Source organism: Protopterus annectens, chromosome 3.part1 (genome assembly GCF_019279795.1).
Source record: "Protopterus annectens isolate FY-2018-M chromosome 3.part1, PAN1.0, whole genome shotgun sequence".
Taxonomy (NCBI): Eukaryota; Metazoa; Chordata; order Ceratodontiformes; family Protopteridae; genus Protopterus; species Protopterus annectens.
Genome location: NC_056732.1, coordinates 975,780,834 through 975,798,799, shown reverse-complemented (window position 1 = coordinate 975,798,799; position 17,966 = coordinate 975,780,834). Strand labels below are relative to the sequence as shown.

Below are 17,966 nucleotides of genomic sequence, written 5' to 3'. Positions count from 1 at the left end.
GACTGAAAATACCATTTTATTGCTAAAAAGGAGTTTATAAGAAATGGTTTGCTAGAGCAAACTATCACTAAGCATCCATAGTTCAAGTCAGAAAATTTTATGTCACTGTGTTTAGTGATTTTCCTTTTTACTCATCATAATAGCAAATACACAGCCAGTAGTACTATACCAGGAGTGTTATTCTGAATACCCAGTCTTACTTAGTGAATCAGATGTGCATAGATAACAAAACAAAATACAGCATCATCACATAAATAAGAGACAACTGAGAAATTGTACAATACTCAGAAATTGCTTATCAGAGTCTATAAGACTAACAAATGGCATTTAGAGCAGACTATTTTACTCATGAGCCCTAGTTATATAGTACCAATTTTAAAACCGAGAACTTGAAGCACATAGGTGGTAGTCTACTTAACACCGAAAGTGTGATAAGAGACCTTGGGACACAGGTGGACAGTAGTCTCTCCTTTGATAATCACATCGCCACACTCATCACAAAAGGTTTCTCATCCAGGAAAAAAAGAGGTCATTGTTCCCCTCTACTCGTCACGCATTAGACCCATTATAGAGTACAATGCCCCTTTTGGTATGTACCTCACAAGACATCTACAACAACTGGAAAGGCCACAGAAATACCTCACAAAGAGGATTACCAGCCTCAAAGAGATGCCCTATGCAGACCGTCTCAAAAAACTGCAGCTTTACTCCGTTGCATATCGCCTACTCAGAGGCGATCTCTGCCTAACACACAAAGCTATGTCAAACCCAGAGCTTTTGGACATGCTCCACTTAAAGAAATCCCAATCCCACCGAGCTACATGCTCTAGGGACCTAAACCTCATCACCACAATAAACAAAACATGCTGGAGGGATAAATTCCTGTCCCAGAGACTTCCCATACTCTGGAACAAACTACCTATCTATATCAAACAAAGCTCCTCATTAGCACTGTTCAAGAAAAATCTTGATGATTGGATGGGAGATAGGAAATTCACCCCGGGGATCACTTCTGTGGCTCTGCTCGACAGTGTCACAGGAAAATAATTTTCTTGGGTGGCAAAAGCCAGGGTACCTTTGGCTAGGCTTATATAGGCCCTAGGGCCAATAGCCTAGTACCTACCTATGAACCTATGAACTTGGAGATGGTACATTAACCAGTTAAGAAATGTTCATCAAATGGATGACTTTTGGGCTACATGTATCAAATAAAAGAATGTAGTAGAACCATCTGATGTGCATGATGATGCTACTAACGTGATGATTGTCACCCCCTACTTTATCGGACAGTCTCTTCTTTCCTGATTAGAAGACATGAGTATAACCATCCTAGTAACACAGGAAGGGCAAAGGACCAAAACAATTTTAGAAAACAGAAGAAATGACAGGCCAGATCACTGACCCTAACTGGTTCCATAATGTAAAGTCCAAACAGCTTCACATTCCATGAAAGATAACAAAGCACACTTTCCAACAGTCAGGAATTGATGGTTGCAGTCAAGAAAGACAACTGAATAATACAGACATGAGTTTCACAGCACCCCAGATAGAGCACCAAGGAGGATTACTCTTACATGACCACTGGAGCCATGGAAATACTATCCTGACCATCATAGATGCTAGATGTAGTGGTGTAAGGACAATAGTGTAGCTTTGATTAATAACAGTAGGACTGTACTATGAATAAGCAGTGAAAATGGATTGTACATAACCACTGCTGCATAATATGTCCCGCTTTATAATATGTATTATGAGAATTTAAAATCTCATTCGCACTAAGCACAAAATAAATAACTGAGGTCCAAGAATATTGCTTCAGAGACAATGATATCAACTCCAGCTAAACTCTATGGGCATATGAAATTATAATCTGAAATTTATAAAGTAATGGCTTCCACTGTATGTCCTTGGGTTACAAATCAGTACTGAAACCTACTGAGAACAACTGCTTAGCAAATTAGCCACATGACAAAACAATGCATGTAAGCTCTTATTTTTAGGGGGAATCTCCCCTATACTCCTCATATGGGGGTGACAAGCCCCACACACTGCAAACTTATATATGGTACAGCAGCCAAAGTAAATGTACTGGTCTTTTTAATCTGGGTAAAATGTAAAAGATGAAGCATGTAGTGTGTACGCTGTACTGAGATATAAGGCATATGAACTTGCATGCAAGTGGAGCAGAAATTGTGAATAAAAGAGACAGTGAGGCTCAGCTCTGGTTGCCACACAAACAACCACAATTTATAACAAGAACATCACATGATCTCAATATGACAATTAATTGATTAATTAATTTAATTACTTCCAAAATGAATACCACTTTTTTCTTTAAAAAAAAACTTTAAATTTTTCCTTGTCATTAAGACATGGAGGGTTACATGCATCTAGCCTTAGCCATGTGATCGTTTGTTATATTGCATTCAGTCTGTAGAAGCCTGTTGAGATGAAAACGCTTACTGAATGAATGTTTCTTTTGTATTAAATTTATTTTTATTTTGTATTTAGTCATTTTACCCTCTTATACCTCATACTGGCTCCATTTCATTGTAGAATACAGCAGCTGTTAATTCAAGAGTTATTTCTTGTGAAATAGTTATGCAATACCTGTTAAATGGAGCAGCCCCTGAAACCGAAGCATTACAAATGTTGAATTAAGCTGTTGCTCATGTACCCAATATTCAAATATGCATTTCTTTGCGTAATATATTTTTTATTGCCTCTGACCTGGGTCATGGTTGAAAAGAGCTCCACTGCAAATGTTTTTTTCTAATTAATAAATAAAGGATAATTTACATGTATAACACGATTAAGTGAGAACTGCTTATGATTATCTGCATAACTCTTTACTGGCTTGGGTTACAATAAAAGAGAGCAAGAAAAGCTAGTTAAAACGTAGCATTTATTTTGCAGGAAGATAAAAAAGATTGTCTTTTAAAGAGCAAGTATTTCAAAGTTTGTTTCCCTTGAGAACTGATTTTATTTCATTGTTCTTCTGTTTGGGCTTAATCAGTCAAATAAAATTAATACATTACAGATGACTGCACATTTCAAGTAGAAAACAAAGACTGCTATTGTTCTCCTCAGCCTGCATGGCACAAAAGTTTTGTTGTCAGTACTGTTTTACAGACTGCTTTTACAAGCATGCAGCTGACCAAGTTTTTCATAAGAAAGCAGCAGTTTTATAAAATAAAAATAACGAAAACTTACTTTGCAGATAAAAGAATCCCTGCAAAACTTGGTACAAAGGCCCCTGAAGAGAAAATGCCCATAACAACCAAAACTGTAATGAAGTGCCACAGTTCCCTGTAACAGAAAAAGTGATTATATTTGAATGCTGTGTGACGCATGACATGCTATCTGCATTCTACAGGGACATTATATTTTGTAGTTCAAGCGTTACAAATTAATAGTTACCTTTATTTTATTAAATCTATATGTTTATAAAACAGTTGTTAGAAGCAGTGAAATCGCTTTACTGTGCTTTAAATACTACCACATATCTTAAAAAAGTTCATATCCACCAGAATACGGAATGATAGTTGAAAGGCACCAATTTATTTTTGCTGACAATGTCAAAGATATTTCCATTCATTGAGTAAGACAGGTAGCATCTTAAACAACATTCTTCATATAAGCCCCATTTCTTTTACTTTCCAGTCATGCATGCTGTTAATTCCCACATTATTTGTCTCCATGTGGATGCCTTTCTTGTCTTACTTTACTAATTTTTGCAGTTCACTTGCGTTTCCAAGGTAGTGGATAAATACTTTGATTTCTAATGTTACCAATTAGTTTACTTTTGCACTTCAGCATAAACTGTATAATACAGACATAATCTAAGCAATATAGATTCATAATGTTAGTATTGTTTTGCCTTACAAATTACAATATGAGTATTCCTTCAAATTGTATATGAATGTGATCATAGGATAGTCAGTTCTAGAGAGTCTTGTGACCACAGTGCCTTATTAGTTTCCATCCCAGACTGTACCTCCCCTCTATCAGAAGGTTAGGCCAGTCAAACCAAAAGTAAATTTATGAAAAACTATCCATTTATTCTGGTGCCATTCTTAGGAAGATAGTATATCACACCATTTTATCTGCAGGGTTAGTCTGTTCCAGATGTGAAGGAGGGACTAAGTAATGTATCTGTCTCTCCATCTTGTTTTACTGATCTGCTAAAGCAGGTTAACATCCCTTGTTCTGATACCTGTAGGACTGTTGGTTTGAGAAGATACTGCCTATGAGTGCCCTAATCCATTAACTTACTCTGAATGGCACTACTTCCTCTTTTTGATTTATTTCATATTGCAGGCATAGGTGTGGACAGGCTTACTGAGAGTAATGGTGAATGTGGAATAGAGGTGAAGAAGAGAGTACAGGCAGGGTGGAATAGGTGGAGAAGAGTGCCAGGAGTGATTTGTGACAGACGGGTACCAGTAAGAGTGAAAGGGAAGGTCTACAAGAGGGTAGTGAGACCAGCTATGTTATATGGGTTGGAGACACTGGCATTGACAAAAAGGTAGGAGTCAGAGCTGGATGTGGCAGAGTTAAAGATGTTAAGATTTGTACTCAGTGTGACTAGGATGGATAGGATTAGGAATCAGTATATTAGAGGGTCAGCTCATGTTGGACAGTTTGGAGACAAAGCAAGAGAGATGAGATTGCGTTGGTTTGGACATGTGCTGAGGAGGGATGATGGGTATATTGGGAAAAAGATGCTAAGGATGGAGCTGCTAGGTAAGAGGAAAAGAGGAAGGCCTAAGATAAGGTTTATGGACTTGGTGAGAGAGGACATGCAGGCAGTTGGTGTGACAGAGCAAGATGCAGAGGATAGGAAGAAATGGAAAGAGATGATCCGCTGTGGCAACCCCTAACAGGAAAAGCCGAAAGATGATGATGATGAGGCATGGACAGGCTTACTGAAGTGTTTACATTCCAACTAGTAGCCTTCAGCACCATTCCTGAAGTCAGGCAGCTCATATTACGTACACTAGAGTGAGGCAGCCCTGACTGCTACCCAAGCACCTGTGGTTCATCTAGCAAGCCCAGAACTTAAGAAGCCAACTGGGAGGGTAGGAAAGGTAGTGGTATTTTACTGGCTCACTTATCCCAGGAAGAGAGGAGGAGTTGGAGCAGGAATGGCATCCCTGCTGCTGATACTGGGGTATGCATTCCATGCTAGCAAATGCTGGGAGAATGCAGTTAGAGATATCCACAGCAACAATGGACTTATCATTCTTTGTTGGGTGGTGTGATGGGATAATGAATAGGGCAAACAAATTAAAATGTCTATGGCCGTGAATATGATACTGCAATGGGATATCTCAATCTCCTCTCTGGAAATATAAGGGTTTTGGATTAGATGGGGGGGGGGGTGACTCTCAGCATCTGAAATCAAGTTGAGGCCCCAGTGCAGACAATGGTCTAATCCAACGTCAAAGACATTTCAAAAATTAAAATGTAGCTATGAGATATCTCATAAACAGTGGTTTATTAATCAGTAGTTCATAGACTGAACTGGTCTCCTATGACATAGAAAAGAAGGACAATACATCTAGTCTTTTCTGGTAGCTTAAGAATTTTAAACCTGTGATCCTCTTTGTTAGAAATCTATGAGGTCTTTCTAATATGTGTGGTAAGGGACATTTCAAAGGGGGCACTGTATTCTATAATTGGTCAGATTCATGCTGAATACAAAAGAACAATAAGTCCTTTAGATCTAGATGATATTCACTTGGCAATCAATTTTGCCAGGTAGAAGGACCTTCTGTCAACCACTGGTACATCAACTAGCCTGATATGCAAGGCCATGGAGTGGGTTATCATGGACCTTATTAACAAGGACATTGACAACCTCCAGACACTTGATCCCACATAGTTTGGTTTTGTCATGGGGAGGTCATGTTTGTTAAATTTGGTCGACTTCTTTGAGACACTCACCAAGGCCATAGATGAAGGGAAGACAGTGCACACTGCCTACCCTTACTTGTCCAAAGCCTTTGATAATATTCCCCACTCAGGTATAATAGATAAACTCTCTCAATTAGGCACCAATCCATATGTTACCAGATGAGTAGCAAACTGGCTCACTGATAGAACCCACCTAGTCAAAATACGAGAAGCCACCACAAGTAGTAGACCCATAAAAAGTGGTGTACCTCAGGAATCAGTCTTGGGGCCTCTGCTGTTTGGGATATACTTCTCAGAGGTGCAGACCAAATCTAGTGGGCTATGGCTGAACAAGTTTGCAGATGACTGCAAGCTGGATGCTGTCATCAAGTCCTCTAGTGATGTGGACATCCTCCAAGAGGGTCTCATCCAAACAAATGACTGGTGCCATAAACATGGCCTCATACTGAATGCCAAAAAATGCATCATCATCCCTTTTGGGGAGAATGATGTCCCCACAAATTATCATATTGATAATAAGATCCTAAGCATGCAATCAGTTGTGAGGGACTTGGGTACCCAGGTTGACAGCAAACTGACTGTTGACCACCATATTGCCTCCATTGTACGGAAAGCTTTCTACATGGCCCACCTCATTAGTAAGAGTATCTCATCCAGGGACAAGGTGGTCATAACATCCCTGTATTCTTCCCTTATAAGACCCATTATTGAGTACAATGCCCCTTTCGGCACATACCTCACAAAGCACATGCAGCAGCTGGAGAGACCACAGAGGTTCCTCACCTGGACAATCCAGGGCCTCAAACATCTACCCTACACAGATAGGCTAAAAGGCCTGTCCCTCTACTCATACAGACTCCTCAGAGATGACCTCTGACTGACATACAAAGAAATCTCAGACTGTGCCCTGATGGGACTGCTGCATATACGCAAGTCAAGCTCCACTCGAGTAACCCACACGCGTGACCTCAACCAAATCTGTGACATCAATAGGACTTGTTAGCAGGACAGATCTGTGTCCCAGAGACTCCCCCTTTTATGGAATAGACTCCCTCGCCACATAAAGCAGAGTACCTCATTAACCCTTTTTAAGCGCAACCTGGATAACTGGATGGGAAACAGAAAATACACCCATAGGATTCTACCTGTGTCCCTGCTGGATAGTGGCATAGGGTGCTGACTTCTTGGAACATGGGCTAAATCCTTGGCTAGGCTTGTAAGGGCCTCAGGTTCATAGGTTCACAGGTTCATAGGTTGGTATTAGGCTATCGGCCCTAGGGCCTATACAAGCCTAGCTATAACTATTCCCTGGCTATTTCTTCCCACACTATTTACTTCCCTGGACCCCTGTCTAGCAGGGCCAATAGCCTAGTAACTTCCTGTGATCCTATAATCCTATGATCCTACACAGTGACCAAAGGAATGGCATTTTCAACCTAGGTTCCCAGGTCTTTAACTACATTTTACTTTGAAATGTGGTGTTATCAATGCTATATGTTGGGGTTGCATTTTTTATCATTTAATTTATGTCCATTTTCAATACATGAGGAATTTACAAGTATAAATTCCTTCAACAAGGCTTCTGTGCCAGAGGGGATGTGACAATGACACCAAGTTTGCAGTCATCCAGAAAACGTGTTTAGCCAGAGGTCTTGATTTTCAGTCTGTAAGTCCCAGCACTGAGCCCTGAGAAACAACACCAGTCACTTTCCTGTTCTTTGATGCCACTTCTGCCGCATTTTTCTCAGTAATTCCCTATTTTTCCAACACTATAAATACTGTGCTGATCGTACATAATGTCCATGTTTTCTTATCTCAAAACTCACAGATGTTCTTTACTGTTTTTTTTTTCTTAAAGGATATTTATCAAATCAATAAAGAACTAAATAATACATTTATTCACTAGATTTAATTTTTTTTCTCATCTCATTGTGTATTTTCTTCTATTTAAAATGTTTCACATAATGCTATACGTGTGAATATATAGCTTAGGTGTTTCTCTCTTTTGTGTTATTTCTATTCCATTCATCATCTTTGTTGCACACAAGGCATATTTTACATAAGGAACACAGGTGGTGGAATGTAGATATCAATGAAGTTAAAAGAAAGAAAGAAAGAAAGAAAGAAGGAGTGCAGGAAAAAGTAGGTACAGAAAAGGCAGACCAGACTAAGAAGGAATACTAGTTGACTATTGAACAGGCTAAGAGAGCAGATGCAACAGCAAATAACAAGGCATCAGGGGCATTCGATTATCTTCTGGAAAGTAACTCAGCAGACAATATAAAGAAACTATCAGGTTGCAAAGTAAAGACAGAAAGATAAATAAAGCAGTCATCAAGCATCCCTTCATTAGGGATGCCAGCAGCAACTTGCTCACCAGTCCAGAGAACATCAAAGGCAGATGGAAAGAGTAGCTCCAGCAGCTTCTGAATGAAGAAAACCCCACAAATGCTGGACTATCTGAGACACAGCCTATGATGAAAGAGGAAGAAGAGCCCACCAAAGAAGTAGAAGCAAGAACAGCACCAAGGAAAATGAAGTCAGAGAAGGCAGCAGGCTCAGATGAGGTCTCAGCAGAAATGATCAAGATATTGGATGAGTTAGCGGAAAAATGACTCCAGAGGGTACTCAGAGCCTTTATAGAGAAAAGGGCGCATCCCAGTTGACTGGAGAATAAGCATTAAAATGTCACTATATAAGAATAAAGGGGACATTCACATCTGAGGGCAGGAAGGAGGTATCAGACTCCTGTCACACCACATGGAAGTGCTGGAGTGGGTGAATGATAAATGAATATGCAGAGTAGTATTAATATGGGAGATGAGCAGTTTGGATTCAGATCAGGATGTAGCACAACTGCATGATGTTTGCAGTGAGAAAAATGTGGGAGACAAAACTAGAGATGAGGAAAGAGTCCAATGGACATTTCTAGATTTGCAGAAAGCATATGACAAGCTTCTAAGAATGCTGATTTGGGCAGTCCTGCGATGGTTTAAAGTCCTGGAAACATTAGCAGAATTAGTACAGGCAATGCACATGGACCCGATGACGCAAGTACGAACAATGTTCAGACTCTTTGTGGGGTTCCTGGTAGGAATGGAGAAACATCAGGGTTCAGCTCTGTGCCTGCTGCTGTTCATAGTAGTGGTGATCTACATTAGCAAACAGGTTAGAGGGGACAGATCAAAAAAGCTGCTGTATGCATACAATGTGGTATTTCAAGCAGACTCTAAACAGGAACTTCAGCAAATGGTAGGAGTGTGCATATGAATATGTATGTGTGCATGTGTGTACCTGTGGCAGCGTCTACATTTGTTCGTATATATATTACCTGCCTATACATATATATGGAATAAATGGGAGGGTACTGTGTGATAAATAAAATATCTTGTGTAATGGGAATTAGGAAGCAAGTTTGTGATTAGTGATAAATCCATAAGTTACAAAATGACTTTTCCTAATTCTTCAGTCCACTAAGTTTCATTCATCATTCATGCACACAGTAACTGACATATTCCATCTATCTTTTTTTTCTGTATATTATATATTTATTTACTTCATCTTCGAGTATAATTTTCATTCATTTCAGTAGGATGTGATAAAAAGCATATGAAGTCTTTTGAATGCAGCTTTACACAGGTTAAGGAGAGTATGAAAGGATTTTCTTGTATGGGGCATCTGTTGTAATTCTAAGGTAAATTGAATTGCTTTTTAATACTGCTTTTGCCTTTTGACATTGGTTCAGTAATGTGGTGAAGTTTATGTTAAGGTATTTTAGGTTTACAGTATAGTTCTGAGTTTTCATTATTTTCATGTTATTTGTAAGTGCATAGGTTCATAGGTATTTACAAGGCTAATGACCACAAGGGCCTAACATCTCAAATCTCTGACAAGTTCTTGCACTCTTGATAAGTGTAAGCAGGGGTTTGGGAGATGAACCATTTACAGACTGCATGTGTCAGTTAGAGACATAGGTACCAAACCAGGGATGAATTTCCTGTTCCCCATCCAATTGCCCAAATTACAATTGAGTTGGGTTAAGGAGGAACTTTGTTTCACATGGATAGGGAGCCTATTCCAGAAAAAAGGTAGTCTCTGGGATACACACCTGTCTCTTCAGCAGGTCCTATTTATATCACAGGCAAGGTTTAAGTCTTTAGAATGGATAATTCTGGTGCTGGTTGTTTTGCAGATATGTAGGAGGTCCATCAAAGTGGAGTCTGACAACGCCTTGTATATCAGGCATAGATGTCCTCTCAACAGCTTATATGAGACAGAATACATGGATAGGTCTTTGAGGTGGTCTTCATAGGACATGTTATTTACTCCCTGTATTCTTTTAGTTAGAAACCTCTGCGGACCCTCAGTTTGTTGTATATAACTGGATAGGTACATACAAAAGGGGGCATTGTACTCAATGATAGGTCTGATGCATGCTGAATACTGTGGAAAAATTACTTCCTTGGACCTAGATGCCATACCTTTGTTTATAAATTGCACAACATAGAATGATTTCCTCACTACTGTAGACATGTAACGGTCAAAGGCTAGATTACTGTTTATGTCTGTTCCCAAGTCCCTGACTATTGGGTCAGCTCTTAGGAGTGTGTTGTCAATATGATAGTTACCAGTTGTCGATGACTTCCCAAAGGATACCAGTTTGCATTTCTTGGCATTTAATTTTAGTCCATGGCTCTGACACCAGTTATTTGTCTGTGTCAGCCCTGCCTAGAGAACATGTGTCAGTGGGGGATGCAATGACAGCTCCAAATTTGCAATCATCTGCAAATTTAGTCATTCAGAGGCCACTGATATTGGCTTTGACTTCAGAGAAATAAATTTCAAACAGGAGCAGTCCCAGGACCAATCCTTGAGGGACTCTACTTGTGACTGGCCTCTTTGTAGAGATGGACTCCTCAATTCTATCTTCTTTGGTCCTGTCTGTGAGCTAGCTGGCTATCCATCAGGTGACATAAATGTTTGTAACATATTGTTTCAGGTCTATGATTAAAAACATTGGGAGTGCTGTAACAATTGTAAATGTTTTGGCAAATAGCATTCATACAGGAATAATTGTATATGCTTATTTAACCATGCTATGCTTTTACAATACTTATGTTCATTAAGCACATATAGGCTTACATATATAGTTACTATCTGCATTATTTATTTATATATATGAGCTGTTAATAAAAATCGTAAACTACAATATTAATGTAAGCTATGGTTAAGCTATAGTTATAGTTATTGCTCTATAGTGCTAGCGCTATTGATAACTTTACAGCTATCATTGTTAACTAACTGGATATATACCTTGTAGCTTCCTATAGTCTTGTTCCTAGCCTAATTAGAATAATAAGATTTGACCAGAATTTTGCTGACTTACTTTTGATAAGGACTTGCTATAATACTGATTAGAAGACTTGTAAGGAGTGATGCATCTTTCTAGACAACTTGAGAACTTGATAGCCTGAACTACAGTTTTGGACAGTTCTATGTGATTATATGCTTGTAATATTCTGTTTAATTACAATGCCTTTGATACTAAACTAAATATCTTGTTTCTACTATTTCTCTCTCTCTCTTTTCCTCCTAAAACAATCCCAGCTCTCCAATCTGAGTACACTGCTCTAGGACACAGAAACTAACAACCTGAAGAACAAGAACCCAGTCCAAACTCCCTTCAGGCTCCACAGTTGAGAAACCTATCCCTGTACTTTTTCAGTAAAGGGAGCATGAATGTATGTGTCTATACTATCATGGCCAGTATAACCTATAACTTATTATTAGATCTAAGTGGTTATAAAGCGCTAGCCAGGAAAACCAGCAGCTTTACTCCCTCCCCAGTCTGTAATCAGTCTAATCTACTTTTTCCACCATTTAAAGACACTTGGAACCACTACTCCTTTTCTTGCATTAGGAACCTAAACTCCATCCTTTTCTACCCTGTTTACAATAAATTAATTTGAGCCACCAGGTGGCAGACTTGTCCCTTCCAGGCCTTGAAGCCTTATTCTGACCTGTACTACACCTTTGCTATATACTGTTTATCCACAGACTTGCTATTAAACTGTAGCCCATAACATCTATTTATTTTTATGGTTAGCTCTTAAACACCCTCCAAATAACTCTATTATCTACTCTTTTAACTTTATTCCAGTATTTAGGGTTACCTACCTACTGTAATCCCTGCTTCAACTGATTGTTCTTTTCAGCTCCTTACCTCTCTTGTCTCTACCTGCTCCGTTTGCCCTGCGGGCTCACTCCGCTCCCCTACCCTACCCCCAATTCTCACCCACCCCTACTGCTCCTAAGCTTATACATCCTCACCACACCCTCTTCCTCTCCAATCCAATCACAATAGTCATCTTAACATTCTACATACACCTCTCTCTAATCATCCCTAGTATAACTCCTCCCCTTTAAAGAAAACCAGTAAGCTTATTAGTCACTATGCAAACACGACCTTTCCAAATCCAACTAAGGCTCCTAATCATTGTCTTTCTCCTACTTTTTCTAACAGCAACCTACCTGCTAACCTCATATGAACAGTCAAAATATTTACAGCTGAACTTCCCTAATGCACAAACAAGTACTATACCTCTAATTAACTCCCCAGAACACATAAATATAACATCTTTACCTAGCTATTTATCTGCTAAATATCACACATCGACCCATATCAAATACAACTATCTAAAACCTAAAAAAGCTCTTTGCCATTAATTTAACCTCCACCATCCCTTAAACAAACTATTACTCCTCTCCTTACTAGATGGTGACATTCATCCTAACCCAGGACCAGGGCAAAAAACAAGCACAGAACCACAAATTCATGTTCCCATCTAAATCTCCCAATTCACTCTATATAGCTCACCTCAATATTCGCAGCATAAATAATAAAATTGCCCACCTCCATGCTCTCCTGGGTGTTCATTCCTTTGATATATTTTGTTTAACAGAAACATGGCTAAAACCCACTACACAAGATGTTGAAATTATTCCATCTGGGTACAACATCTTGAGACAAGACCACAAAGTAAAAAAAGGAGGGGGTATTGCTATCCTCTATAAAGAAGGGCTACACATATCTATACTACATCTTGGTTCCTCTTCTGAAAACAATGCAGAAATCATTAGCACCAGACTTCAACTTAATCCAAGCAAATTCCTAAATATAATATGTATCTACTTGCCCCCTGGTAACAACATCACCACTCTAGAAGGTGTCCTTGCTGAACTCTCCACAAAAATTACCCAAGAGTCAATAATTCTTGGCGACTTTAATATAGACTGGAAGGACTGCTCTACTGAATCACCAACCTCCCATATTAACCTTAATGGCTTCTCACAAACAATTAACTCCCCAACCAGAATTAATAAACCCAATAACAAAGAATCCCTCCTAGACTGGATTCTAATAAATAATCACCAACAACTCTATAATGTAGGGACCCTCCCTGATGATGTAAGTGACCATTCTCTCACTTACATAATCAGGCAAAGGTCGAGCTCACACAACCCAACCATGTACAAAACAATAAGAAGCAACATAAACTTTAACCCCAATAACTTCCAAGCTGAACTAAAAGAATGTGATTGGTCACCTATAAAATACCTCCCACTTGACGAAGCAACAAACTACTTTAACTCAAAATTCTTCCACCATGCACCAAAGCGTTCCATGAAAATTAAATCTAAACCTGCCCCATGGCTTACAAAGAAAACCAGGCAGAAAATTCAACAGAGAAATAAAGTTTGGGCACTATGAAGAACAACTAAAATCCCCATAGACCAACAACAATTCAGACAAAAAATAAATGAGACTAAGAAAGCTATACTCAAAGATAAAAAAACTTTTACTTCCACCTCCAACAGACCAACCAAAATAATCCACAAAAGTTCTGGACTAGCATAAACATACTACTTCAACCAGGCCAATCCGCAACACCACTCCCTATAGGATCAAATTCCGACAATACAAAGTAAACTGCTAATGTTTTTAATACCTTCTTCACTGAGACCATCCAATCACTTGCTAATCAACTAACAGCCGATAGCTCTGCCCTTCCAACCAATACTACTAACTCTCTCCCAACTCTAAACCTGCAACCTGTCCCAACTTCCCTCATCTGCAACCTCTTAAGTAAACTAAAACCTACTACCCCCTCAGCTGACCAGCTACCTGCTGAATATCTGCAAAAGGCAGCCAAAGTCATAGCTTATCCTGTATCATTGCTGATAAATAGAACCATACAAGAAAGCACTATTCCCACCATCTGGAAAATCTCCTACATTATCCCCCTACACAAGGGTGGAAACTCCAGAGAATATTCTAACTATCGTCCCATAGTTCTACTTTCCCCATTAGCTAAAATAATGGAAAAGTACATCCACACACAGTTACTAGACCACCTACTCCAGAACAATTTACTGGCCAAATCTCAACATGGCTTCAGGCCTTTCCACAGTACAACAACTGCACTCCTATCCTTCACTGACAGCATCAATAAAAAATGTAATAACAATCTTCTCTCTTCAGCACTTTTCATCGACCTTTCAAAAGCATTCGACATGGTCAACCGCCACTTTCTTCTCAATATTCTAAAATCCTTCTCTCTGGACACAAAGACTATAAAATGGTTCCAGTCCTACCTTGATAATAGACAGCAGGCAGTGCTATGGGACAACAACCTGTTACCCCATCTCCTAGTTACCCTAGGTGTTCCTCAGGGCTCTATATTGGGCCCCCCTCCTTTTCTCAATATTTATCAATGACCTCAACCTAGCTATTAATTTAACTAACTGTGTACAATACGCAGATGATTCAAAAATAATCTGCTCAGCTAAATCTCAATCCCAACTACAGACTCTAACTCAGACACTGTTCAATAAAACAGAAAATTGGTTTCTACAATGCTGCCTCCACTTGAACCCCCAAAAAACCAAACTCCTCCTCTTCACTCCTACCCGTAAATCACTCCCAATGAACTTTTCAGTCTTATCCAATAATGGTACACTCATATCTCCTGATCCAACAACTAAACTTCTAGGGGTAACCATTGATAACAACCTGAACTTTGAAACTCATACCAACAATACCATAAAAACTGTCAACAGGAAACTCGGCTCTCTCTATAGGATAAAACCCTTTCTCTCCCCACTAGTCAGAACCACTATTGCCTATTCCCACCTTATCTCCACACTTCTTTATGCTTCTTACATATATACTAACTTGTCAAAAAATAACAAGCTAGCCAACGCTTACAATAGCATTGCCAGATTTGCTCCTGTTTCCTCCTTTAGGACCCATCACTGCCATAATCTGAAAAAATTAGGTTGGTTAAACCTTCTGAATCAGATTCACTTTAAACAACTCACCATTGCACACAAAACCCTTTTCCAACCTATCAATACCCCAATACTTGCTAGTCTCATTACCCAATATAAGAACCTTTCAACTTTACGCTCATCTAATAAACTACTTGTACCAACATGTAAATCTAATAACATGGCAGGAGATGCCCTGTTCTCAAGTGCAGTTGGAAAGTATTGGAACCAACTCCCCCATGAACTTACATCACTGTCTTCATTTACACTTTTTAAACACAAACTGAAACTCTATCTTAAAACCCATTGGTTATGTCCTTGTACAAATCCAGACTAATCTCATACTATATCCCATATACCCTCTCTTAACACCTAATTCCTGGTCTATCTGTGTCTTTTTAGATCAAGGCCTTTCTTTGGCAAAAACATATCTTATCCTAATAGAGATAATTTAAAATACCTAGTTAAATTTTTCTGCATATAATTCTAAAGCATCCCACCTAAGGCAGGCAACAAGTATTGTTTAAACTGTGAGCATTGCTGAACTGTTGAAACTTGAAGTATGCATTTGTTTAACAATTACTTTCTAGTTACTAATGAAGTCTTGTACATAAAGTCTAAAATATCTTATCTAATGCTTGTAACATGTTTTTGTATAAACTGTGAAGATTCCTGAACTGTTTAAAATTTGTAGTATTTAACTGTATAACAACTAGTACCTGTATGTTAGTAGTCTAGTAATCTCTTGGAGCTTATCTCCCCAGGACTCTACTGAAAATGAACATAAATCCAGTTAGACTATCCTGGTCAGCAAATGTAAAATAAAAAAATAAATAAATAAAAAATAAAATAAATTTGTAACTAACCTCTTGAGTTTGTCAGCAATGCCCGAATGAATTATTGTGTCAAATGCCTTGGCCAGGTCAAGGTAGGCAGTGTGTGGTGACCTTCTCAAAGAAGTTCACCAGGTTGAATAGGCATGACCTGCCCTTGACAAAACCAAATTTGGTTGGGTCCAGTGTCTGGAGGTTTTCTATGTCATTATTGATCATTTCCAAGATAACTCCTTCCATGGCTTTGCATATAAGACTAGTGAAACTTATGGGCCTGTAGTTTCCAGAGTTTGCAGATGGCCCACCTTTGTGAAGAGGGATGACTGTTGCAGTTCTCTATTCATGAGGCACAAAGCCTGTTTGGAGGTTACAGTTAAATAGAAATTCCAGAGGGCCTGATAGATCATGTTTCATGCTATTTAGAAGGCATCCTGAGATATTGTCTGGGCCCACTGATGCAGTGTTCTTGGCCTTTGAGAGAGCATTAAGAACCTGTTCCACAGTGACAGCAAGGGGAGTTATATTTGATGGTATTTCCTGAGGGAAGGTTGAGGGGGAGAGAGGAATAAAGTTGGAGCTGAATTTGTCAGCTAGTCGGTTTTCTATATCTTCTGGCTCAGTACAGGTGGCTCCATTAACAATGAGCTCTGCATACAATTGTGTATTGCCTTTGAGACTGTAGATATATCTAAAGAATGCCTTGTGGTTGTCCTTATCCTGGGAGCCAATCTTTAACTCAAATTTGGTTTTGGTAGACTTTATTTGTCTTCTGAGTTGTTTGTTTATTTTGATGAGAGTGTTTTATCCTGCTGGCTGCTGCATCCCCTAATTGTTGCCATGATTTCCTTCCTTCGGCTATACAGATTATTGATGTTGTAATTCTACCAGGGTGGCTTGTTTTTTTTTTTTTTTAAGTTGGCTCTGTACTTCATCCTGGTGAGTACAGCTGCCTCTATGCATCTATTAACATGCTTGCATAGGGTTTCTGTGAACAGTTCCATGCAGGCAGGTTTATGGCAGCTTGAAATTTTGCCAGGTTATCACTTAATAGTAGGAAGTTAGCCTTAGAGTAGTTCCTGAATATACCAGGATTAGCCTGGTTTTCAAGTTTTATTTTTACTTCAAAGGGGATCATTTTGTGGTCTGACCTTACCAGAGAGGACATTACACTAGGGGTGTGCAGCACTCTCCCATATTAATGAGGACCAGATCCAATATGGTTGCACCCCTGGTTGGTGTACTGACAATATGGTCCAGGGAGTTTGTGTTTACAAAATTCAGGAGTCTCTGTGCCTGTACATTTAGTATCACATATGATTCCCAGTAAATAGTGGGGTAACTGAAATCACACATGAGTATGGTATTGGGTTGGATGGTGAGTGTTTCCAATAAGTTTAAATGCATGGTATGAGTTTCCTGGTCATAGAGGGGGACCTTTAGCTCGGTATGAGATTTTGCCTATAGTGATTTGAATGTGGAGAAGCAAGTGCATTATCTTGTTTGACCAGCCTTGAGGTATATTTTTTTATGTAAATTGAAACACCTCCACCTTTAGTCCCTATCTGTGTAGTAGCTGGTCTAAATGTGTAAAAGGCATTATAACATTGCACTGTCAATGTGCTCTCTGCTGCTTTACACCATGTCTCAGTGACTGCACAGACATCAGCTTTCTCTAGGGTGAAGAGAGCTTCTAGGGATTGGAGTTTTTTTGTTAACACTCCTACCATTGAGCTGTAACGGCTTTAGATTTTCTTGGTTTTGATTTGCAAGGTCGGAAGAACTTTCAATTTGGCATTGCCAAAAAAGGCAATATGGGGGAGAAAAAGGTGTAGACCAGCCCTGGCAAAGCAGTGGTCTGTTGACCATCTCTTTCCATGCTGACTA

The 17,966-nt window shown here is 39.2% G+C and overlaps 1 protein-coding gene across 1 annotated transcript in view; it reads right to left on the bottom strand.

Moving 5' to 3' along the window:
* The window catches only part of LOC122798319 (MFS-type transporter SLC18B1-like), a 600,458-nt gene that overhangs the window by 440,195 nt on the left and 142,297 nt on the right, over positions 1–17,966 (bottom strand). Inside the window, exon 4 of the mRNA XM_044067153.1 lies at positions 3,214–3,309. Coding sequence (XP_043923088.1) covers positions 3,214–3,309 — 96 coding nt within the window. The remainder of the gene's footprint in view (positions 1–3,213; positions 3,310–17,966) is intronic.